This window comes from Dromiciops gliroides, chromosome 3 (genome assembly GCF_019393635.1).
Source record: "Dromiciops gliroides isolate mDroGli1 chromosome 3, mDroGli1.pri, whole genome shotgun sequence".
Lineage (NCBI taxonomy): Eukaryota > Metazoa > Chordata > Mammalia > Microbiotheria > Microbiotheriidae > Dromiciops > Dromiciops gliroides.
This window is the reverse complement of record NC_057863.1, coordinates 471,398,419-471,422,917: the sequence shown is the minus strand read 5'-3', so window position 1 is coordinate 471,422,917 and position 24,499 is coordinate 471,398,419. Positions and strand designations below refer to the sequence as shown.

At 37.3% G+C, this 24,499-nt stretch overlaps 1 protein-coding gene across 8 annotated transcripts in view; it reads left to right on the top strand.

The window, feature by feature from the left end:
- The window catches only part of NBEA (neurobeachin), a 764,716-nt gene that overhangs the window by 700,792 nt on the left and 39,425 nt on the right, over positions 1-24,499 (top strand). For all 8 annotated transcript variants that reach the window (XM_043991721.1, XM_043991715.1, XM_043991718.1 and 5 more), the window contains one exon: positions 13,667-13,834. In XM_043991721.1, coding sequence (XP_043847656.1) covers positions 13,667-13,834 — 168 coding nt within the window. The remainder of the gene's footprint in view (positions 1-13,666; positions 13,835-24,499) is intronic.

Here is a 24,499-nt window from a genome sequence, read left to right as displayed (position 1 = left end):
TTAGAAAGGGACTCTATGGACTAGGAACATTTTTTAAGAAGGAAATATAAGTATCTCTTAATTAAAAAGAATTATCTAGGGGCGGCTAGGTGGCGTAGTGGATAGAGCACCGGCCCTGGATTCAGGAGTACCTGAGTTCAAATCCGGCCTCAGACACTTGACACTTACTAGCTGTGTGACCCTGGGCAAGTCACTTAACCCCCATTGCCCCACAAAAAAAAAAAAGAATTATCTGGAAAACAAGCCAAGGAGACATAATCTAAGAATCATTAGACTACCAGAAAATCACAACTAAACCAAAGAAAAAAACAAAAAGCCTGGATATCATATTTTAAGAATCTCTATATGAAAATTTTCTATATCTTTAAGAACCAGAAAACAAAATCAGTCAATAACCATTTATTAAGCACCTACTATGTTCCAAACACAGTGCTTAGTACTGAGTATACAAAAAAAGGTAAAAGACAGTCCCTGTTCTCAAGAAGCTCCCAGTCTCATGGGGTAGACAACATGATAACAGCTGGAAATAATCAACAGAAGGAGGACACTAGAATTAAGGGGGATTGGGAAAGACTTTCTATGGAAGGTGGAATTTAGCTGGGACTTAAAGGAAACCAGGAGGCAAAAATAAGGAGGGATAACATTCCAGGCAATGGGGGAGGGGGAGCAGCTATTGTAACTAAATCACAGAGTGGGGGAGAGGGGGAAAGGGTATAAAAACTGGAAGCAGGGAGGGGGGCAAACAAGATTTTATATTTGATTCTGGAGGTGATAAGGAGCCACTGGAGTTTATGGAGTTCAGGGGAGGGGGAGGAATAGTAAGACATGAGATTTGAGAATATCACTTTGACAGCTGAGGAGAGGATGAACTATATTAGATGGACTCTTGTCAGGGAAACTAACTAGCAGATTATTGCAATAGTCTAAAAGTGAGGTGCTGAGGGCCTAGACCAGGGTTGCAGAAGGGTAGGAAGCATATGCAAGAGATATTGTGAAGGTAAATCTCCAGACCTTGGCAGCAGATTGGATTGGACAGAAGCACGGGGTGAGGGAAAGTGAACAGTGAAAGATGACATCCCAGTTATGAGCCAGGCTGACAGGCAGGAGGATGCTGGTGCCCTTGAAAGGAATAGGGAAGTTTGGAAGGCAGATTTTTTGGGGGGAGAAAGAGTTCAGTTTTGAACATGTTAAATTTAAGATATCTTTGAGATCTCCATTTCAAGATGTCCAATAGGCAGTTGGATATGGGAGACCAGAGATCAGAAGAGAGATTAGGGCTGATTTGACAATCAGCATAAAGATGATAATTGAATCCATGAAAGCTGATGAGATTACCAAGTGAAATATAGTATAAAGGGAAAGGTTCAGACAAAATCTTGTGGGATACCCACAGATAGCAGGCATGAAGATCCCATAAAGGATACTGAGCAGCAGTCTGATGGAGAACCAGGAAAGAGTAATGTCATGAGAACCTAGAGGGAAAAGAGTGTTAAGGAGAAGAGAGTGATCAAGTATAAAAGGCAAGAAAAATGATGATTGAGAAAGTCAATAAAGATGGGGATCAAGAAAAGACCATCAGATCTGACAATTAAGAGGTTATTTGGAGAGAACAGTTTCAGATGAATTATAAAGAAGGAAAACAAGTTATGAAGAGAGTGAGAGGAAAGTGATTGGAGATACATATCATAGACATCCTTCTTAGGGAGTTTAGCCTCATAAGGGAGGAGAGATGTTGGACAATAGCTAGCCAGGATGTGTAAAAAATATTTAACTAACTGGTGGGCCTAATTTGTGGACTCCTGGCTAGCTATCTGACTACTTTTAATTTAGTATGGGCCATTTAAAAATTCCCACACTGCTTCTCCCAAATTGAAAAGCAAATGCCTTGTTTTTCAATTAAAGCACAAGGGTTTATTTATGAGAATAAATGTGAGAGATAATGGTAAAGAAATGTAAAGTATATGACCTAAAACCTTGGCCAAAATGGACTCTCCACTTTCTCTTTTAACTTTCTCTCCTGCTGCCTGCGCTTCTCTCTCCTGAGGGTATGCTGGCCACTGCCACAGCTGCCTGCGCTTACTACCGACCTCTTCTTGCCCAGTCTGACCCTTTCACTGTCAGCCGGGCCTGCAACTCTCTTAGTGTCCTCCTCCATTTTCACTGTCAGCCCTCCTCCATAGGATCCTCAGTACTTCCTCTCCTTTCTCAGGGTCTCTTCTCTCACTACGTCTTCTCTACTTGCTTTCCTTTCATTGTCAGCCTCTTCTTCTAGCATCCTCCCTTTATCCCTCCTAGCATCTTTAGTCTCTTTTTTATTAACCTCCTCCCTCAGGTGAAACTTGGGTTGGCCGCCACAGGGCCATGACAAAGCCCGTGTGCACCAGGAGCAGGGGGCTGGGTGAAGCAAGCTCTAGAGTCCCTCAGGCCTCTGGTTTGCCTCACCGCTGTGCAGGGGGCCTCCACATGGGCCGTGCTGCACCACGCCTGGGGTCCAGGGTTTTCATCCACATTGCTTAGCCTGGCTCAGAGGCCCATGGCAACTGAAACGGAGTGGGAAGTGTGGCTCCATTCAGGGAGCCTGAGACTAATTTTAATGCTTACAGATAGAAAGATCAAGTGAGAGTTTTTTGAAAATGGGAGAGACATGGACATGTTTGTAGGGAAATAGTCCTTAGACAGGGATAAGTAGACTGGAGATAAGTGAAAAAAATGGCAATTTGTTGGAGACTATGGGATACAATGAGATCACTTGTGCATGTAGAGGGGTTTGCCTTGGCAAAAAGATGGGCTGCTTCTTCATGTGAAGCAGGGGTGAAAGAAGAGAAAATGGCAGAAGGCATCTGGGTGATATGAGATGAGGAAGAGGATGGCTAGGAGCTCTTAGGACATAGCCTCAGTTCTTTCAAGAAAATATGACATGTGCTTCTCAGCTGAGAGAATGGAGGGAAGAGAAGCCATGGGAGATTAGAGGAGGGATAAAAAGGTTTGGGAGAAACACTGTGATAAGTGGGATAATGAATTAATTACAGAGGTGTAAAGGGGTTCCTTTACAGCAGTGAGGGCTCAATGGAGGTTATATAACATAAATGTATAGTGGCTCCAGTCAGCGTAGTTTTGTGATTTTTGTCCAGCTTCAGCCAGCAGCACATCCTTAATGGGGAAAAGGCAGCAGATGGTGGGAGTGAACCAAGTCTGGGACTTGGCAGGGCAAGATCAGTGATATAACAAGGGGGCAAGGAAGAAAGAAATCAAGAGAAGAGGACAGTGTACAGTTGAACTGGTTCATCAAAGTGTTAAGATGAGTGTAGCTAGTGCAGAGGTGATAAACTCAGAAAGAACTAAGAAGCTGAAGGATGAAGAACAGTGTTTGAAATTGCAAGATAGAGGGAGAAGAATATCAATATGATCAAATAAGAGAATTTCAGAATTCTTGAACATAAAAGTGTAATATCTGTGGATGATAGCAAGATGAAGGACATAACCATCTTTTTGTGTAGCTGGGGTAGAAGAGTATTTCATGGGAAATTAGTAAATTTAGTAACTAGTAAGGATAAAGTTTCTTGAAGGAATGTTAGTATGTATGTCAAAATCCCTTGGTATTAGAACAGAATTTGGGGAGGAAAGACAGAAAGTCAGATACTGAACTCATTGAGGAAAGAAGGGAAATGTCCTGGAAGTCAGTAGACAGCAACTACCAAAATTTCGATTGGGTGATAGAGATGGATTGAGTGAATCTACAAGGTGGAAATGCTCTGTGATGATGGTAGTAAGAAAACTTGCAGGGCAGCTAGGTGGTACAGTGGATAGAGCACCGGCCCTGGATTCAGGAGGTCCTGAGTTCACATCTGATCTCAGATACTTGGTCACTTGTGTGACCCTGGGCAAGGCACTTAACCACAATTGCCTCACCTTAAAATAAAGAGAGAGAGAGAGAGAGAGAGAGAGAGAGAGAGAGAGAGAGAGAGAGAGAGAGAGAGAGAGAGAGAGAGAGCCTGAAGTGGCAGCAGCGGGGAGCAAGGAGTATTCCAACTCCTCTCTCTCAACTAATGAGCTGAGGAGGAATGAGTGAAAGTGCAGCAAGTGCTAGAGAGGTGGCCGGAGAGACTGGGGCATCTAGAGCAGTACAAGATAAAAGGAGCAGGAAGGGAAAAGCTTTAAGATGAAAACAAGTTTGTCTATGGAGCAGGCACAGTGGAAGGGGTAGATAGCTTTAGAGGATTGGATTAAGGGGAATGGAAATAAAAGAGGGGATAGTGGGGAATGGAGAACAGGATTTGTATAAAGATAGCTGGGGGTTCTGGATCACTAGGATGGGAAGGATATGACCAGGTGGGAGTTCGTTAATCTCTTACAAATGAGTTCAGGAAGGTTACTAACACCACCACTAGGGGTTGGTCTCAGTATGGTGTCCTCTTGAGGTATTAAGAGGCTCCAGTAAAGGAACCAATGGAGAGTACAATGTAATAATATTTCTGTCCTATTCCTGCAGGAAAGCCCAGCCAATGAATAAGTGGAGGAAGTAGGAAGGAATAAGTAAATAAGTGTTTGAGAAAAGAAGCTTCCATTGATTCTAGCAATTTAAACTAATATTCTAAGCCAGATGCTTAAAGAAGACAAAATTAAAGTAAGAGACTACAACAGAATTTTATTATGCTTTAGGTGACTTCAGAAAAGCAGATATAGCAGAAAAGGCAGCAGTAAAAATAAACATGATTAAAAGAGATAAATGGGGAAATTACAATAGTATTTTTAAAGCATTTTTTTTCCAGAAAGGAAAAAGTTCCCTTTATCTCCTCTTCAGCCCTATCTTCCCTTCCCTCCCCTATCCCCCATCCCCACCCCATCAAAGAACAAAAGGAAAACAAAATCCTTGTTACAAGCAAGCAAAACAAATTTCCACATTGGTCATATCCATGTGTGTATATATACATAGATACATGTCTTATTCTGTGCTCTGAATCTACCTCTATATTAAGAAGTGGATAACATGTTTCATCATTAGACTTCTGCAATTATAGTTGGTCAGGACACTGATAAGAGTTCCTAATTTTTTCAAAGTTGTTTGTCTTTAGTAAATAAACATTAATTAAACACCTACTACATTCCAGATACTGTTCTAAGCACTGGGGATATAAAAAGAGGTAAAAGATCACCCCTGCCCTCAGAAAGCTCACAGTCTAAATAAACAAACAAATGTGTACAAACACTAGAAGTAAGAGGAGTTGAGAAAGACTTCCTGTGAAAAAAAAGAGAGAGAGAGATTTTAGTTGAGATTTAAAGGAAGCCTAGGAAACCAGGAGATGGAGATCAGGAGGGAGAGAATTCTAAGCCTGGAAGACAGTCATGGAAAATGCCTGGAGCTAAAAGATGGAGCAGTCAATTAGTGAAAGAGCCAGTTTACTAGTGTCACCTGGCAGAGAGCAAGGCATAAAGAGCCTGGAAAGGCAGGATGAGGCTGGGTTATGAAGGCCTTTGAATGCAGGGGATTTTGTATTTGATTCTGGAGGCATCAGGGATCTACTGGAATTTTATTTTTATTGTCTTTACCACATTATTGTCTTTTTATGATTCATTCTACACTTCATTCTACAACAGTTCCCCCAGTCTCCCTAGGTTTCTTTGCAACCATTTCCTTCATTTCTTAATAGTATTATATTAATATACCTTATTTTGTTCAGTCATTCCTTAATTGATGGGTACCCTCTCAGATTTATATGATTTTCTATTTTAAAAAGAGCTATAAATGTGTCTGTATAGCCTTAGTATTTATTTTACTTAGGCTTAATTCCTCTCTTAATCTACATTCTGATTCTCCCTCTTCCTTTTTTCTTCCTATTTACCTATTGAGTAAAGTCTACTTCTGTACCCACCTGTATGTATGTATTCTTCCCTCCTTTGACCAGTTCATATAAGAATGAGTTTCAAGTGTTAGCCATCACACCCCTTATTTCTATAGACCTCTACTTGAGCACTACAACTGTGTGAGATAATTTTCCCCAACATTCCTTTCCTTTCCCCTCTTATCCCATCTCCCTCCAGTGTATTCCTCTTCCTCTTCCTCTTCCCCTTCCTTTCCATTCTTTTTTTTTTTTTTTTTGGCGAGGCCATTGGGGTTAAGTGACTTGCCCAGGGTCACACAGCTAGTAAGTGTTAAATGTCTGAGGTCAGATTTGAACTCAGGTCCTCCTGAATCCAGGGCTGGTGCTCTATCCACTGCGCCACCTAGCTGTCCCTCCATTCTTTTTAAGATCAAGACGTAATAGAATCACTCCCAGGCATTCTATATAAGACTCCCTCTGTGACCTCTGATGGTGATAGGGTTCAAAGGGAACATATATGTATCATCTCTCCATAATTTAATGTGAACATTTTTTTCTTGTTTAGTTCTTTATTATTGTCCATTCATGTTTACCTTGATTCCTGTATTTATACTTCAAGTTTTCTGCACATTTCTGGACTTTTTCATCAGAAATGTTTAGAAGTTCTCTATTTCATTAAAGGGTCATTTCCCCTGCCACCACCCACAGGATTATACTCAGTTTTGCTGGATGAGTTATTCCTAGCTGTAAGTACATATCCTTTGCCTTCTGGAAAATCATATTCCAAACTTTCCTTCCTTTAGAGTGGTGGCTTCTAATTCATGTGTGATCTTGACCATGACTCCTTGGTACTTGAATTCTTTCTTTCTGGCTGCTTGCAGTATTTTTTTTTTCTTGACTGAGAGCTCTGGATATTGACAATACTATTCTTGAGAACTTTCATTTTGAGGTTTTCTTCAGAAGGTGACCAGTGTCTTCTTTCAATTTCTACTTTGCCCTCTGATTCTAAAAGATCTGGGCAGTTTTCTTTTTAAGATTTCTTAATATGTGATGTATAGGTGCTTTTTTTAGTCGTGACTTTCAGATAGTCCAGTGATTCTTAAATTATCTCTTCTTCATCAGTTGTTTTTTCTACAAAATACGTAACATTTCTCTTTTTTTAAGTCTTTTGATTTTGTTTTGATATTTCTTGTTTTCTCATGGAGTCATTGTCTTCCATTTGGTCTACTTTAATCTTTCAGGAGTTATTTTCTTAGGTAAGGCTTTGTACCTTTCGTTCCAAGCTGTTTATTCCCTTTCTTTTCTTCTATAGCTCTTGTTTCTTTTCTCATTTTTTTCCTTTACTGCTTTGATTTGGATTTTAAAATCATTTTTGGTTCTTGTGTGTGTGTTATTTTTAATTTTTGATTTAACTTCCAGGAATTATGGTTGGACTTGTATTCAAGATGGGTTTTTTGTTTGTTTGTTTGTTTGTTTTGCGGCTTAGGTTGTAAACCTTTTCAAGTCATTCTCTTCTGGGTTTATGTCTTGAGCTTCTCTTTTCCCATAATGGCTCTTTATGGTTAGATTCTTTTTTTTCTTAGCTCATTCTTCCACCCTATTTCTTTGGATTTTGGACTTTATGTGAGTGCTGCACTTCTGAGCAGTAATGCCTGATCTGAGCTCCTGTCTTCATAAGTCCTGCTATTAATTTCACAGCTCAGTCTGAGGGCTTACAAGTTTTTAGTGCTCCCAAAATGATGTGATCAGGACAAGGTCTGCTCACTGCCCTCCTTCTGTAAATTTCTGAGCTAGTACCTGGTTAAGAGTTTCAATAGATTATTGGTGGATTTCACCACAGTTGATACAGTAAGATATTCTGCAAGTTTGAGTGACCAGCCTCTCCTTTAGTCTGGGACTCTTGCCATTGTTATTCTACTATATTAGGCCAAACAGCTACTGTTTGTCTGAACTTGTTCCTTGTTCAGCACACAACAAAGGCCACTAGTACACTCCTCTCTACCACTTCTTTTTGTAGATCTCCCTCTTAGTTCACCTGAGAACTGAGTAGTGGGGGACTTAACAACCAGATGGTGCCCATTCCCATACCCTCTGCTAGGTCTCTATATTTTGAAAGCTTTTTATCACATGTAGGTTGGAAATTATTCATTTTTGAAGTGGTGACATCATTATGTTTTTATGGATCAATGTTCACCCTGGTAATTGTGGGCAACAGTTTGGTCTGTGCTAATGGTCAGTTGTCAATATGATTTTCTTTCTCCACATATTGTTGACCGAGTTCATGTAGATGACATTTGTTTATTCCAAAAGTATTTCAGTAATTTTGATCTGTTATCATGTGCTCTAAGCAGCTATCAGTCAGCCTTAGGCTGATGAGACCAGTGTTTTGTTAATACCATATGAGACTTTGTTAAGATACTTTCCAAATTTGTTATGGCTCATTTTACAGTTCTAAAATTGTACATTAAGACTGATATTGAACAAGTGTTAATTATTGATTGGCAAATGTGTTCTTCCTATTCACCTTTGATTTCAGGATGTTAGTAACTTAACTTATTCATACTCGCTGTGCCCTACCTAGATGAGGCCAAGGTATTTGGAGATAGTGCCATCATCCACTGGTTCAATCTGACCTCTAGATTAAAACTTGAAGCCTTCAGTCTCTATCTTTCATTCTCAGATGTTAAGAATTTTACACATATCAACTCCAAATGATATTTTATATAATTAGAGAGGTTTCATGAGATGAAGGAGCTATGTATGTATATCAAGTGATTCATAACATGTTTTAATTTAACTTTCTCTAATTTTGAAAATACCACTTTATTTAGTAGAAATGATAATGGATTTGATGAGGCTTTTTTAAAAAGTACACTGAATCTGTCTCTTTGAAAAATTCTATGTTAGGTGGCACAGTGGATAAAGCACCAGCCCTGGATTCAGGAGGACCTGAGTTCAAATCCAGCTTCAGATACTTGACACTTACTAGCTATGTGACCCCAGGCAAGTCACTTAACCCTCATTGCCCCACAAAGACAGACAGACAGACAGAAAGACAGAAAGAAAGAAAGACAGAAAGACAGAAAGACAGAAAGAAAGAAAGAAAGAAAGAAAGAAAGAAAGAAAGAAAGAAAGAAAGAAAGAAAGAAAGAAAGAAAGAAAGAAAGAAAGAAAGAAGGAAGGAAGGAAGGAAGGAAAGTAAAAGTCCGTTCTTGACATTCTTGTGTTGGTGGTATGTTTTAAATAGAGAACAGTTTTACATGTGGACATAAAATACTTTGGTATTCTCACTGTATTTTAGTCTATTTTATATTTGAAGTATGTGAATAAGCCATCAGTGCAAAACTAAATTGAAGATTTTGCTATAATGAACAAATGTTCAGTACAACAGTACAAATGTTACTACACTTCTGGGCATCTTGTTTAATAATTACTGAATCAATAAGTTGTGCTACATACCCCTGGGCCTTTTTGGCACATCCTTTTTGCTCCTCAAGTCAATTTAGTGCTTTCTTATAAGAGTTTATAGATTTTTTTGTGTGTTCATAGATTTAATAAATGATGTTACTAACTCCCAAAAGCCCAATCCTTTGTCCATGGCATTAGGGAGCAATAAAACATAAGGGAATTCTAGCCAGGGAAATGTACAGGGGGGATTTTTATGTGTCTTGAGACCACTGTAGTAGCTGTGAAGTCCTGAAAAATCCTTGAAAGCCTGACCATTCGGGCTTTGGTGATACCATATGTGAGGTCAGTACCCCAATTAGTGTGATGAAAGTGCTCCTATGAATTTAAGAAATAAACATACATAGGATTGTAGGCTTGCCCTACTTAAAAACACTCTGATGATCAGCTTGACCTAGACACAGCAGAGTAACCAGTGTACCTTTGTCTCTGCAAGTTACATTGAAACAAGTCATAAATACTAATACCTCACCACTGGAAAGGCTGCCAGTGACACTGACCACTCATTGATGCAGGCAAGCTATGACTGTGCATGAAATGCACATAAGAAATGAATTCTTTCCTTATGGTGAATACTATAGCATAACAGAACTGGAGGGGGAGGAGTCAATATGGTAAAGTGGTAGGAAGACACTGAGCCTAGCTCCCTAATCAAACCTCCCCAGCAAAGATCAAAAAAACACACCAACCAATGCAGCCAAGATCAGAAGGGAAACAGAAAGCTGGGAAACAATTTTTACAACCAGTGTTTCTGATAAAGGCCTCGTTTCTCAAATACATAGAGAACTGAATCAAATTTCTAAGAATACAAGTCATTCCCCAATGGAGAAATGGTCAAAGGATATGAATAGGCAGTTTTAGATGAAGAAATTAAAGAAATTGAAAATATAGTCATATTGAAAAATGTTCTCAATCACTATTGACTAGAGAAATACAAATTAAAACTACTCTGAGGTACCTACCACCTTACACCTATCAGATTGGCTAATATGACAAAAAAGGAAAATGATAAATGTTGGATAAGATATGGAAAAATTGGAACATTAATGCATTGTTGGTGGAGTTGTGAATTGATCTAACCATTCTGGAGAGCAATTTGGTACTATGCCCAAAGGACTATAAAACTGCATACCCTTTGACCTAGCAATACCACTACTAGGTCTGTATCCCAAAGAGATCATAGAAGAAGGGAAAGGACACACATGTACAAAAATATTTACAGCAGCTCTTTTTGTGGTGGCAAAGAATTTGAAATTAAGGTGATACCCATCAATTGGGGAATGGCTGAACAAGTTGTGGTATATGAATGTTATGGAATACTATTATGCTGTAAGAAATGGTGAGCAGGCAGATTTCAGAAAAATCTGGAAAGACTCACATGAACTGATGCTGAGTGAAATGAGAAGAACCAAGAGAACACTGGATAGCAACATTGTGTGATGACTGTTATAGACTTAGCTCTTCTCAGCAAGACAAGGATCCAAGGGAATTCCAAAAGACTCATGATGGAAAATGCTCTCCATATCTAGAAAAAGAACTGTGGAGTCTGAATGCAAATGGAAGCATACGATTTTCTCTTTATTTGTTGTTCTTTTTTCTTTCCTGTGATTTTTCCCTTTTCTTCTGATTCTTCTTTCACAACATAACTAATGTGGAAATATGTTTAATGTTATTTTACATATATAACATACATCAGATTGCTTACTGGAAGGGAGGGAGAAAAGTTTGGAACTCAAAATTTTACAAAAATGAATGCTGAAAACTATTTTTACATGTAATTGTGGAAATTTTTTTAAAGTAAAAGAAAAAAACCACACCAGATTGAATTCTGATTGTGAAAGCCAAGACAAAGGCACAATGAATCTTTTTTCTAGCCAATGATGGCTCAGGGAGACAGGCAGGTAGCCTGCAGATACTAGGGGCGATGATATTTGGCCAAGAACACACTGGGCACACTAACACCCAGGCACTGAAAGAGAGCCAAAGCTAAGTAAAGGGCAGGAACTCCCTGGGCAAGAACAGAGTCCATAGGATTCTAGAACTAGTGTATCATGTAGGAACAGGAAACGATGCATACCATCACTCTTCTTCTGCCTGCTACTGGAGTATACCAAAGATGCTATTGGTGAAATCATAGAGGAAAAGCTTACATCCTAATACTATTCTTCAGCTACAAAAAGAAGTAATTTTATCTACCAAGTACTAAGGCTCATGAGGCAGATATGTAGCACAGTAGAGTGCTAAGCCTAAAATCAAGAAGATCTGAGTTCAAATTTAGCCACAGACATTTAACACCTGTGTGACACTAGGCAAGAAACTTAATCTATTTATTTTTATTCTCATCAAACCCATCAAAACAAGATGAAAATAAAATAGCTCTCATTTATATACATACTTTATGTATATTATCTCATTTTATAGTAATCATAATAATAATAGCTAACAAATAACTCTTAGTAGGTACCAAGTATTGTGCTAAGTACAACCCTGGGAGGTTAACAGTCTTAGCATCCCCATTTTACAGTTGAGGAAAATGAGGTTCAAAGAAAATAACTGACTTGTCCAGAGCATCTCTGTTAATGTCTGAGGCATAATTCAAACCCAAATCTTCCTGATTCTAAACCCAGTCTACCACTCTCCCACACCTTGCACCCCAGCATATATACAGGGATTGGCATGATTTTTTCTGATGTTTAATGGTTATACTTAGGTCTTCAAATGTCCCCTCTCTATTTCTACCTCCATATCCCCACTCTTCTCCCTGGGAAAGAGCCCTTGTGGTCATACAGTCTAGTCTACAGCTGTGTCAGATTCCTCTCTTTGTCCTTGGCAAATGGCACCTTAGCTTGTACTTGACCACTTCCTATCGTTAGAAGACTGGGGAGCAAATAACTCACCAGTTATTATACCAAGCAGGGCATCTGCACAAATAAAGGAGGTCAGGGCCATTATCAAAACAAGTTTTCAGTTTAGTATAATCTGCCTAAAAATGAACTATGTCCCCTCCAAAAGTATAATGGCAGAATGCAGAGAACACAAAGTCAGAGGAACATGCATCAGACACTAGTTCTGATGGTTACTACCCATGTAACCTCAGGCAAGTCATTTCATCTTGTGAGGGCTCGAGTTCTCCAAGCTCTATAATGAGGAAATTGCACTCAGTGATCTCTAAGGAGCCTTCCTAAAGCATATATTTCCATCATCCTCTCTTCTGGATAGGGAGTTCTTTATCAATAGATGTGTTCAAATGGAGTCTGTTCTATCGTGTGTCAGTTTCTGACCATCTTTGAGCCTCAGAGTTTCAAAGGCTTCAGTGCTAGCATTTTAGTGCTAGCATTACCAAGTTCATCTGGTTATTGTGAAGAACACACTTCATAAACTATAAAGCACTATATAAAGTGCTTTTAATTATCATTGCGGCTGTTATCATTACTCCTGTGCTGCCATCAGTACCACCAGCCTCCAGTGTTCTTTTCCCAAGACTTTTTCTTTGACAATTAGATCATATCTATCACCATGTAGCATTGTGTCATTTAGAACTGGAAGTTATGTCAGAGGTCAGAGTATAAATATGACTGCCCAGAGAGGTTCAGCATCTTGACTAAGGCCACACAAGGTAAAGAGCCAGGATTCAATCTGGCCCTCTGGCTTCAAAGACATTCCTTGTTCCGTTGTACCAGAATGCCTCACATGCATCTAACAAAACTATTTACTGAAACATCATTCATTTGTATAACTAGAGGACACAAGCAACATTCAAGGTTGGGTTTTTTTTATTCTTTAGAAATGAAAAGGAAGGGGAGTTAGGTGGCACAGTGGATAAAGCACCAGCCTTGGATTCAGGAGGACCTGAGTTCAAATCTGGCCTCAGACACTTGACACTTACTAGCCGTGTGACCCTGGGCAAGTCACTTAACCCTCACTGCCCCACCCAAAAAAGAAATGAATAGGAAAAACAGCATCCTGAAGTTTTAAAGTATAACTTTGATTTAAACTATTAATAATGCTGAAAATTAAGCAATTGTGTGTTATGAAAAATAGCATTAAAATTGGTGTTTGAAGTTATCTTTCTCCTAAACAAAAATGAGCTCTCATAAGCATCTTTGATTTAAATTATGTTAAATTGTATTGGATCTTACATGAATAGCATTTACTTGAATCATATAAATAAATGAAACTAGACTGTCTTTAGAAATAAGAAAAAAAGTCTTCACATAGATGGATGATTACTCCTAAGATATTTGTTTTCTTTTTCTAGCTACCAGAAGTTCTGATCAGAAGTATATTAACTACAAAGAACATGTTTTAGAATGTTCCTAAGTACCCACATAAGAAAAAAAAATTATCTGCATATTTTTCATTTCTTTGTTTCCTCATTTCAGGCCCTAGAAAGTGAGTTTGTCTCCTGCCAGCTCCATCAGTGGATTGACCTTATATTTGGCTACAAACAGCGAGGACCAGAAGCAGTCCGTGCCCTGAATGTTTTTCACTACCTAACATATGAAGGCTCTGTGAACCTGGATAGTATCACTGATCCAGTGCTCAGGGAGGTAGGTGTTAAATACCATATTATTCTAAATTTTTCTGTCATTCCTAAAACGTGAATTTGATTTACCTTCTTTTTTAGAGCAAATTTCTCGACAGCATGGCTTTATACAAAACATTGAATTTCAGGCTCTTGACAAATCTGAAAAAATGAATTTGTTAGATGTCAGAAACAAGGAATGAGGTCAATATGTTGTTGTTCTCTCAGAATTTCTGACATACATCAGATGGTACATTTCAATATACTGTATTCACTTTCTTTTACTTTCTAGTCTCTTTTAGAAGGTGAATTAAGTACTTATTATGTATGTTATTCATTCATAAAACTTATGTGAATGTTTTAAATATAAATATTTCATATGAAAATATGGTGGTACAGTTTTAAGATATAAAAGTAAAATTGCAATATTCTAGGCAAATAATACAGCAAAAAATGTTTCAATAAAACGGAAAAATTCCTTTATAAATGTTTTATTTTTCAATACATTCGAATGTTTACAGTTTGAAAAATTGAATTGTGTACCTATATTATGTGTATATGTATTTTTAGGGAGATTATTCATGTAAAACCTTATTGGAATCACTACAACAGTACATAAAAAGGTTTTTTAAATAAGTGAAAAGTATGGAGATGCAACAGCTGCTAGATAAGTGCTGCTGCAACCAAATGGCCTCCCCATGTTCTATTCCCTGAGATAGCCTCCATCTGCTGTATGAAAAAGCATTTATATATTGCAAGGCTATGGAATTTTTTTCAATCTCAAGGCTGGAAAAATTGTGGATTTTGGAAATTAATAACTACTAAAGGAACATTTACATCTATATATGTTATTTTTTTATATTTTTTCTTTTAAAAATCAATTTACTTTGAATAGCTGAGATACAGAAAAAAGTAGGAGAAACCTTTTAAGTATTAGACCCTTAAGCTAAATATTCAGAGAACACATTGTAAGGATGTAATTAGGGGCAACATTGTACAAAATTACATTCATAAAGAAATAGAATTATTTCCTAAAGCAAAAATGAGAAGCCAAGTACTGAATGACTAAAAATTAGGAAATTGTTTTGTTTACCAGCATACCTGACTTAGTGTCCCAATTGTACACAGACCTATAACCAGATTTTCAGAGACAGGAGCCTAAGCTTATAAATTATACTGTAGGTTGGACTTGTTACGTACTTGAATGTACAATCTATTTCTGGTCTTATATATGACATTTAATTGTTTAACCAACAAACTAAAAGGAAAGAAAATTTTATGTTTCTATTCTAACACTGAGATAAAAGTATTCTTTGGTTTAAAATAAGTATATTTTTGTTTAAGATCTAGCTCCCCTCCAAAAAAAACCCCAAACTTCTACAATCCCCCAAGAAAAATAAAGTTAACAGATAATATGGAAAGAGAGCAGATTTTTCTGAACAGTAGAGTAATACAATATTTGATTACTACATTTCTGGTATCTTCATCTCTTTACTGTGATTTTGTGGATATGCAGAGAATTCCCAGTGAGCAAACTCTCTCCACCAATGAATATCAGTAACTGTTTTGGAACTTACAGTCTAAGAGATTACTGAACTACTGAGAAATTAAGAGACTTGTCCAGGATCACATTGCTAATACAGGCTGTTTTCACTTTACAAAAATTCCACTTTACCTAGAGAATTCTGAAAGAAATATCTATTCCAAAAAAAAAATGTTAATTTTACTATACATTACTCTGTGTGCACTTGAGCTCTCTCTCTCTCTCACACTCTCTCGCTCTCTCGCTCTCTCGCTCTCTCGCTCTCTCTGCTCCTGCCCCTCAGCTCCCTGGACCTCCCACTCCCCAACCAAAATAAACCCCCCCAAAAAAATAAAAAGAAAGGAAAGGCTAACTAAAAAGCCTCCAAGTGAAAGCAGAAGGACAGACTTGTAGTTGCTGCCTATCAGGGGCTTTACTTGAGATCTCTGGAGCCAAGAAATGACACCTTGAGGAGATCACCCACCCCCAAGTCTGGCTACTTCCAACCTTCCCTCATCTGTGCTTGGGTACTACCATATCTGTTCCCCACACCAGTGTAGGCCACTCTCTCCTGTCTGTCCATAATCTGACCCCACCCTTGCATGTGCCTCTTCCTTCTTTCCCCTCTCTGTCTGGGGCCCCCACATATCCTTGAACTGTGTGTTGGCTCCCTCCCTTCATGAGCCCATGGGCCCTTTGCTACCTTGCTCCCCCGCTTCCCCATCCCTGGGCAAAATCACATTAGGTTCAAATCATTTTATGTGGAGGTCTGCAGTCAGTCCACATAAAGCGAAAACTGTCTTTATGTGTCAGAGGCAGAACCTGAACCCAGATCTCTCTGCCTCTGAGGTCCCCATGATACTCTATTCTATATTAATAGCTATGGGCTCTGCCAAACTGCAGATCATTATTGTGGCAAAGAATAAACTGATTTGTATAGGGATGGATAGTAGTATCCTAATAGTCCCACCTACCACTCACTTTGGGCAAGTACCATAGCTTTCCTGGAGGTGTTTCCACAAGTATAGGATGAAGTTGGAGTAGTTGAACTCAGAAGTCTTGTCCAGATCTAAATCTGTGTGCCCTGATCTGAGCTACCTGTCAGCTAATAAAAATTTAATAAAATTAGTCCTTTCAGATCAATAGACTGTTGTCACGACTGGAAGTTTCCAGCTAAAATGCTTGCTTATGCTATAGACAACTAAAACATTCTTCTAACTATTGTTTGGTGATTGTTCCAGATGATTCATCAGGATGACTGGCACATACATAGTGGTAAGCACAGTAGCCCATGCTTCAGATAGTCTTATTTAGAGGTTTCTACCTGCCCCTTTTTCTTCCCATGGGCAAACATGAACACCAGATTATTCAGAATGGGATTATAGGTGTCCTAGGAAATCCCAGGAGGTATTAAGTATAACTCTCTAAATCACTTGCAGTACTATTCCATTATTAAGAGAATTCTTTTTATCTTAGTTAAAGAGTTAACAGGTATCTGGAAGACATACTTAGAATATGCCCACATACTTCTTTTCCCCCAAGTAAGCCAATATAGGTCCTGTGATGTTATCACAGAGGACATATTGTTCACCTTGACTTTAAATTAAAATGTCAAATCAAATTACTTAAAAAGAAATATTATCTCCTAAGACTACTAGAAGGCCACTGTACCTCTAACTTAGTAAATGGTCCTTGCCAGCTTAATGTGCCTCTCAAGAACCTTATTTCCACAAAGTAATTTTGTATTTAGTACAGTAAGACTTTTTTTTTTTAGTGAGGCAATTGGGGTTAAGTGACTTGCCCAGGGTCACACAGCTAGTAAGTGTCAAATGTCTGAGGCTGGGTTTTGAACTCAGGTCCTCCTGAATCCAGGACCAATGCTTTATCCACTGTGCCACCTAGCTGCCCCTACAGTAGGACTTTTAAGAACATAAAGGTTAAGGGGCAGCTAGGTGGCACAGTGGATAAAGCACCGGTCCTGGACTCAGGAGGACCTGTGAGAATATTCTTACCAGTAGCCCCCTGTTGAGTCACAGACCTGAATTCAAATCCAGCCTCAGACACTTGACACTTACTAGCTGTGTGACCCTGGGCAAGTCACTTAACCCTCTTTGCCCTGCCCAAAAAAGAAAAGAATATAAAGGTTGCATTGTTAGAGCAGAGAGATACAACATAATCCTGTTTCTGCTAGTTTTCTTTGTGAACTTGGGCAACTCACTTAATTTTTCTCTACCTCAATTGTTCTTACTGTAAAGTTGAAATAATAAATAACATGTGTTTCCTTCCCGAAAATCTCTTAGAGCCTCTTTTCATAAGTACCATATTGAGAACAAATGCAGTAGAACAAAGTACGGTTTTAATTTGGTGTCTAATTAGATCCTCCTAATATATGAGTTATTCCCAAGAGTGAATATAGTAACTCTGGCCAGGACATTAACTTTTTCAGGAGGCTCCTGTTTCTTGAAATCTGCATTTGTATACCAGCAGGTAGGAGAGTTAATCGATCTCCCAGAATGCCAAAACAAAATTAGAACTTTTAAGATATTATCTGAATTTACTAACTTCTTAAAAGAATAAATTATTTTTCTCTCATGTTTTAATAGTTAATAGTCCACTTTTTAAATTAAATGTATGTTTCTATTTTAAGGTCACTACAATCACTATAACATTTTAGCAAATAGTCTCCCTTATTTTCAGTAGATCTTACAATTTTGTGATTTTGAGCAATAGTTAAGTTAAAGGAAACAACAGTTTGGGGATTAGGTATAAAATGACTATATCTCTAATTTATGTGTATGTACCTATGTAATTGGTCTCTTTTGTTAAAACATACACATAACTTTGAGCTTTGAAATAAATGTTAAACCTTGAAGAGCAGCCTAAGGTTATTGATTCATTCTTCTTTGACAGGTGAAATCATGGTAACAGCACTAACCACAGCAATTATGGCATTAAAATGTCAAGAAATTAGAGGTCAGAATAACAGATAATTTTCTTTCCTATGTCAGATTAAAAATTGACACTTTGACAGCATAGGATCTCTGGCTGAGAAAATTATGACAGCTTAACTCATCTTGTACTTGTAAAGCAGTAATTGATAATGAACTTTATCATGACAGCCTTCTCCTGTGGAGAAACATGACAGAACAGTCCTGGTACAAAGCCGGTATCTCTCTCCTCAATATGTAAACACCAAATATAGTGGATATTTGATGATATTTCAAATTGTCTCAGCCCTTGATTTACATCATAATCTAAACACTTTTTCCATGGATGAGCTCAACTGGTTTAAGTAGAGTTTAGAATGCTAATGCTTAGAAGAAATTCTTGAGAATATCACATTCAATTTTGTCCATCTTATTCATTATATTCCATTCTTTGCTTCACATGTTAAGGTATACTCTAGCCTCTACATCTAATTAGTGACAAGGCTGGAACAAGAACTAAGACCTCCTAACCCCTAGGCCAGTATTTTTTTTTCCTACCACACTTTTTTGAAAAAATGAGAATAGAGTACTTTTAGACATTTAAGCTTTAATACCTTAAGGAACTGGGGCAGCATAAGTGTGGGAACTCTCCCCATGGAGGTTGTCCCTCTTCTCAATAAAAAATTTTGAGAGATCATGTGGTCTAAAAAGGTAGCATCCTACAGCCGAAATGATGGATATTGCTGAAGGTAAGCAGGTTGCTCCTCCTATGAGAGATTGTTGGTTTATTGCCAAACCATAGCAAATAATTATACTACAGTGAATAGGATTTAGTAATTATTTGATAAATCATAATACCCTTTGGGATTTTTTGGTGCTTCATCATTTTTAGCATTGCTTTGCTTTGAATGGCAGAGCATTAAAGTGCTGATTGTGGAGATTTCAGGAAAGCACATGAGATTATATAAACTAGGCATGGGGGGTTTTAACTGTACTTTCACTTTAACAGTGGAAAATTTTTATTTTTAAATGATTAGAAAAAATAAAATAAAAAATAAATGATTAATCACATTGATGATCATAGAAATAGCTGTACTAGGATTCATCTTCTCATAGTCAATATGTTTTGTGTCTAAAAGCAGAACTAAAATGATCTTTAAATGACTACAAAAGTGTATTTGTTTTCAAGACAACCAGTCAACAATATTAATCCATTAAAAATAATTAAACTGGTTCTTTGGTCATGTAGCTAAAGCATTCATTAAAAAAATTTCAAGAACTTTTGTAGCACTATATAAAATCAGCTTCACTAAGCCATTTCTATTGCATATTTGCACATTTTGTCAAAACTCTCACTATGCCATGGTTGGAGGTTTGTTCTGAACAGTCATTTTATCAAACTACGTAAGCAAACCTACAGCCCATGTGGCCAAAATGAAAAATGGTTAAAATGACTACCGTTTGACAATGAGTTGTTATTCCTAAAAGCTAATCCTACAGTATAGTTTTACTAGCAGCCACTAAAGTATATGGTTGATGAAAAATTTCTGGTTTAGGGCTGCTTTTTAAACTCAGAATTCAATATTGATCATATTTAAGTTATATAAAATCATTAAATGTGGTCTTTTATTCTACTTTTCTGTTACTGATTTTCTGGGTTTTACTTTTCTAGATTATATTTTCTTCTTTTATCTCTTTCTTTGATCTGACAAGAATAACAAAGCATCCCTTTGGATCTGTTATAGTGAAAATATGCCCACAGGACACAGAATAGATCACATCAGTTTTCACTTTATTTTCTTACTGAAATATTCCTTGCTACTACAGAGAACTGACATGATATGGCTGTCAAGAACCAACAAGACAGATATGTTTTTGGACAGGATCTGGAATCCTGGCCTTCCCTAGTAGTTGAACCCATAAAATTTATGAGGAAAAAATTAATACACTTTACCATTCTGGTATTAAGTTTTAATAGTGACTTCTGATGCTAGCCTCTACAATCATTTGTTCTTGGTATGAATTGCTTACCCTAGCTTTCTTTTTTTTCTTGCTTAGTGATGGTGGGGTTCCCCCCCCCCATTTCTGATTTCTTTGATCTGACAAGGGATTTCAAAACCACCCTTCTAGATCTGCTTGAGTAAATCATAGCCACAGCACTGCCTATTTACAAATTCAGCAAGGCCTAATTGTCTCCATATATGGCATGGGAGATATACTTCTCCAGGGAAGTAATTTCATGAAGAGATTATAACTAGCGAGAGACAGTCAATAAAGATTTCCAAAAGTCTTTAGTTTGTTTCTGCAATAATTGTAATAATTGCGAATTTTCCTGAAATAAAAGACCTAATAAATTCAAAAGCAAAAATCATAATGGAAATGAAATTTTAAAAAATCCCAAAGATAAGATCCTGGGATCAAATTGAGATTCTCTTGAATTTCATAAAAGTTATTTTTTTGAAAAGAATATGACCCTTGAAGTTAGACTGGAAAAGATCTTAAGAGATCTTGTAGTCCTACATATTTCTATTCTGAAATAAAACTTGTGGGACTGAGATGTCACCCTTCCATTTGAGAACAGAATTAGTATCAAGTAAATAATGACATCAAATTTATTTTGATTAGTAAATAAATCTATAGTTGGTTTAGTTTAGTTATCTTTTCCCCTAGTAATTAGAATGATTCTTAGCCAATTCAAACCCATTGGTTGTCTGCCTTTTAGTAGAAAAGCATAAATAATGCAGATATTCCAAGAATAATGTAGGCCATTTATATGAGATGTGCTTTTCTTCATCCTTGTGCTATTTTTATTGTGTGGTGTTGAGAAGTGCTAATTATTGATTTTCAGAAATTAACAGCAAACACTTTAACATGCATTTAAAGTCATATTTTACTCGAGGGAAGAGGGGGTGAAAATTATGGCCTGCTGATTGTAACAGAAATAGCTGGAAGGGATTTCCTTTTCTTCTATTAACATAGATTTCAGTTATATTACACAGTTGTTACCTCAGCATAAATTAACAATTATTCAAAGCACATTGTCTTGCCTCAATTTGTTGAAGTAGATATTACTCAGTCTAAGTACCTAGCCATTTCAGTTAGAGATGCTCAAAGCTTGTTTTTTAAAGGTTTTAAACATATTGATAATGTGCCTACTTAAAGCCATTTGAAATCTGTACAGTATATCTAAATTATGGTTTTCCATTTATGTCAAGAATAGAGAGGAATGTTTTAAAGCATGTCCTGCTGCCTATAACCAAGCCTAATTATTTCCTTAAAATGGAAATTCAATTAAACATAAGTACATAATTTTGGCTTGGAATAATTATACCACCTGCCTACAAAGTGAATTTTTGTCTCTAAACCATAACACATATGTTTATATAAGTTAAGCTCAGCTATTTTTATGGGGATTTTTTACCTTTTAGTAAATCGAACTTCGATGTTAACTACTTTTTTTCCCCCAATTTGTATATAAGAAAGAAAGGTTACTTTTCCTCCTTTGTTATATATAATTCATATCTGCAACAGGCTCAGCTATATAAACCCTGAGGCAATAAGGATAGGGTTCACTTGAACTTGAATTGGTACACCAGCAATAATTTGTCAAAGAAGACTGCCTTCAACATATGCATTTATGACAGTAAGCTACATGAGGGCAGGATAGTATGTTATCCAAACATTGTATCTCTCAAGCACCAAAAACAGTGCTGTACACAGAATGAGTGGAGTTATTCTGCCTATGTGCTACTCACCCTTCCTGGCCTAATGGGTAAATCCATAGCTTCTTCTTTCAGGTCTTAGTGTGAGTTACCACGTTTATGCTTCAGTTCTTTTCTTTCTTTCTTTCTTTCTTTTTTTTGGCAAGGCAATGAGGGTTAAGTGACTTGCCCAGGGTCACACAGCTAGTTAAATGTTAAGCCTGTATTTGAACTCAGGTCTTCCTAAATCCAGGGCCGGTGCTTTATCCACTGTGCCACTTAGCTGCCCTGCTTCAGTTCTTTTCTTGAAGAAAAACATGAATGAGCAAAAGATATTACACCTTCTTTCACTGGCTCATACATATCCTGCTTTATCACCCAAACTAGAAGTTCTATAGTGACAGGCCTGGAGTCAGAAAGACTCATCTTCCTCAGTTCACATCTGGCCTCAGACACTTACTAGCTGTGTGACCCTGGGCAAGTCACTTAACCCTGTTTGCCTCAGTTTCCTCATCAGTAAAATGAGCTGGAGAAGGAAATGGCAAACCATTCCAATATTTCTGCCAAAAAAAACTCCAAATGGGGTTATGAAGACTTGAACATGATTGAAAAATAACTGAACACCACCACAACCACCTTCAGTCTTCAGACACAGATAGCAACTTATCAGTGGCCTTCATGTGGAACAGTGAATCATTCTGTCCTCCTCATTCCAACCCTACCCCCAGTCATATTCTTCAGATTAAACAACTCTAATTGATGTATACCACTAACTACAGTCACTCACATAAAGATGCATTTCAGTTTCTTGGCACTCCTTTTTAAATGCCATAAGAAGGGGGATTATTCTTGAAGACTGTTAGAAATACATAGTGTCTCCACTTACAAAGGAGAAGAGTCATTTTGCCCAATAAATAAGTCAATTGTAGTATGTCATTATAATTTAACAATGAGGAGATAAAAGTCTTTTTGACATGAAAGAAAAAAATCCCAACTTTAGTTAAAGCTCAGTAATAAGCTGTCTAAGAACTACAACAGCATGGGAATGATGCAGACCAAGAGCAAAACCAAATGCTGTGATTTCATTGATATGGGGAATTCCTGAATGAGTCAACTCCTTGGCACCTTCTCTGTAACTTAGAGTCTTAGAGAGTTAACTAGAAAAAAAAAAGTGGAGCAGCTAGGTGGCACAGTGGATAGAGCATCAGCCCTGGAGTCAGGAGGGCCTGAGTTCAAATCTGGTCTCAAATACTTGACACTTACTAGCCGTGTGACCCTGGGCAAGTCACTTAACCCTCATTGCCTCACCAGAAAAAAAAAAGAAAAGAAAAGAAAGAAAAGAAAATAGAGTTAACTAGAGCACTGAGAAGCTTAAGTAACATGGCCAGAGTCACACAGGCAGTATTTGTCTGTCCAAGGCAGGATTTGAATCCACATCTCCCTAATTTTAAGGCCACCTCTCTATTCACTACACCATGCTTCCTCTTCAGGTTTTTCTAATTCCTATATTTGGTCAAACAATATCCTAAAAAATGAGGCAAAGCAATAGTTTATTTTTTAAATTATCTGCATTTTGCTAGATGTTTAAATTCTCTCTGCTAATACTTAGACTTAGCCTTCATTTCATTATAAAGAAAAAGAGAGAAGAGACTCTCAGTCTGCTGTTCTGCTATTTCTACAGGGTCTCTAGATAGAGTAGAATATAAGATCACATTTTAATTTTTTATATAGTCTAATGTTTATAAAGCAAGAAATAATAAAATATAGATATTATTTCCCTGATCTACTTTGCTTTTATTCTTCTAGAATTAAAAAATAATGCCGTATATGATCTTGCCTTATTATAACAATAAACCAGAAGCCAACATGTTGTCACTTAAAAATACTTTCTGCTGTGAAGTACTCTTCCTATTATTATTTCAAACTTTTCAAAATCCATCAGTCTCTTGCTTCTACATTTTTCTTTGTATTGAGTATTGTCTTAAAGGTATAGAAAACTACAGTGTAAACTATATGTCCTTTTTTGCCTGAAGGGGATGAAGTATTTTCTAGAGAACTGAATTATCTATTTCAATCCACGTAAGAAAAGAAAAATACTGTTTTCTACTGTCAGGCATAATAATAAAGACACTCAGATGCTGTGTTTTATCTTTTTTAAATTTTTTTTATTTTTACAGGGCAATGAGGGTTAAGTGACTTGCCCAGGGTCACACAGCTAGTTAAGTGTCAAGTGTCTGAGGTTGGATTTGAACTCGGGTACTCCTGAATCCAAGGCCAGTGCTTTATCCACTGCACCACCTAGCTTCCCCCTGTGTTTTATCTTATAGAGTTTTCTTTTTATTTTCTTTTTATTTATTTATGTTACTCAAAACTTTAGTTGCAAAGTAAAATACTCTCTTTGCATGCAGCAGAAAACCAGTATGATTCCTTTCTTTACTAGTTTTTTAATTGAATTGATCAATTATTTTCATGTTTGGTAACACAAAATATTATCCTGCATTGATAGAAGTAACCTGTTTCATTTTTAAACCATGTGCTGA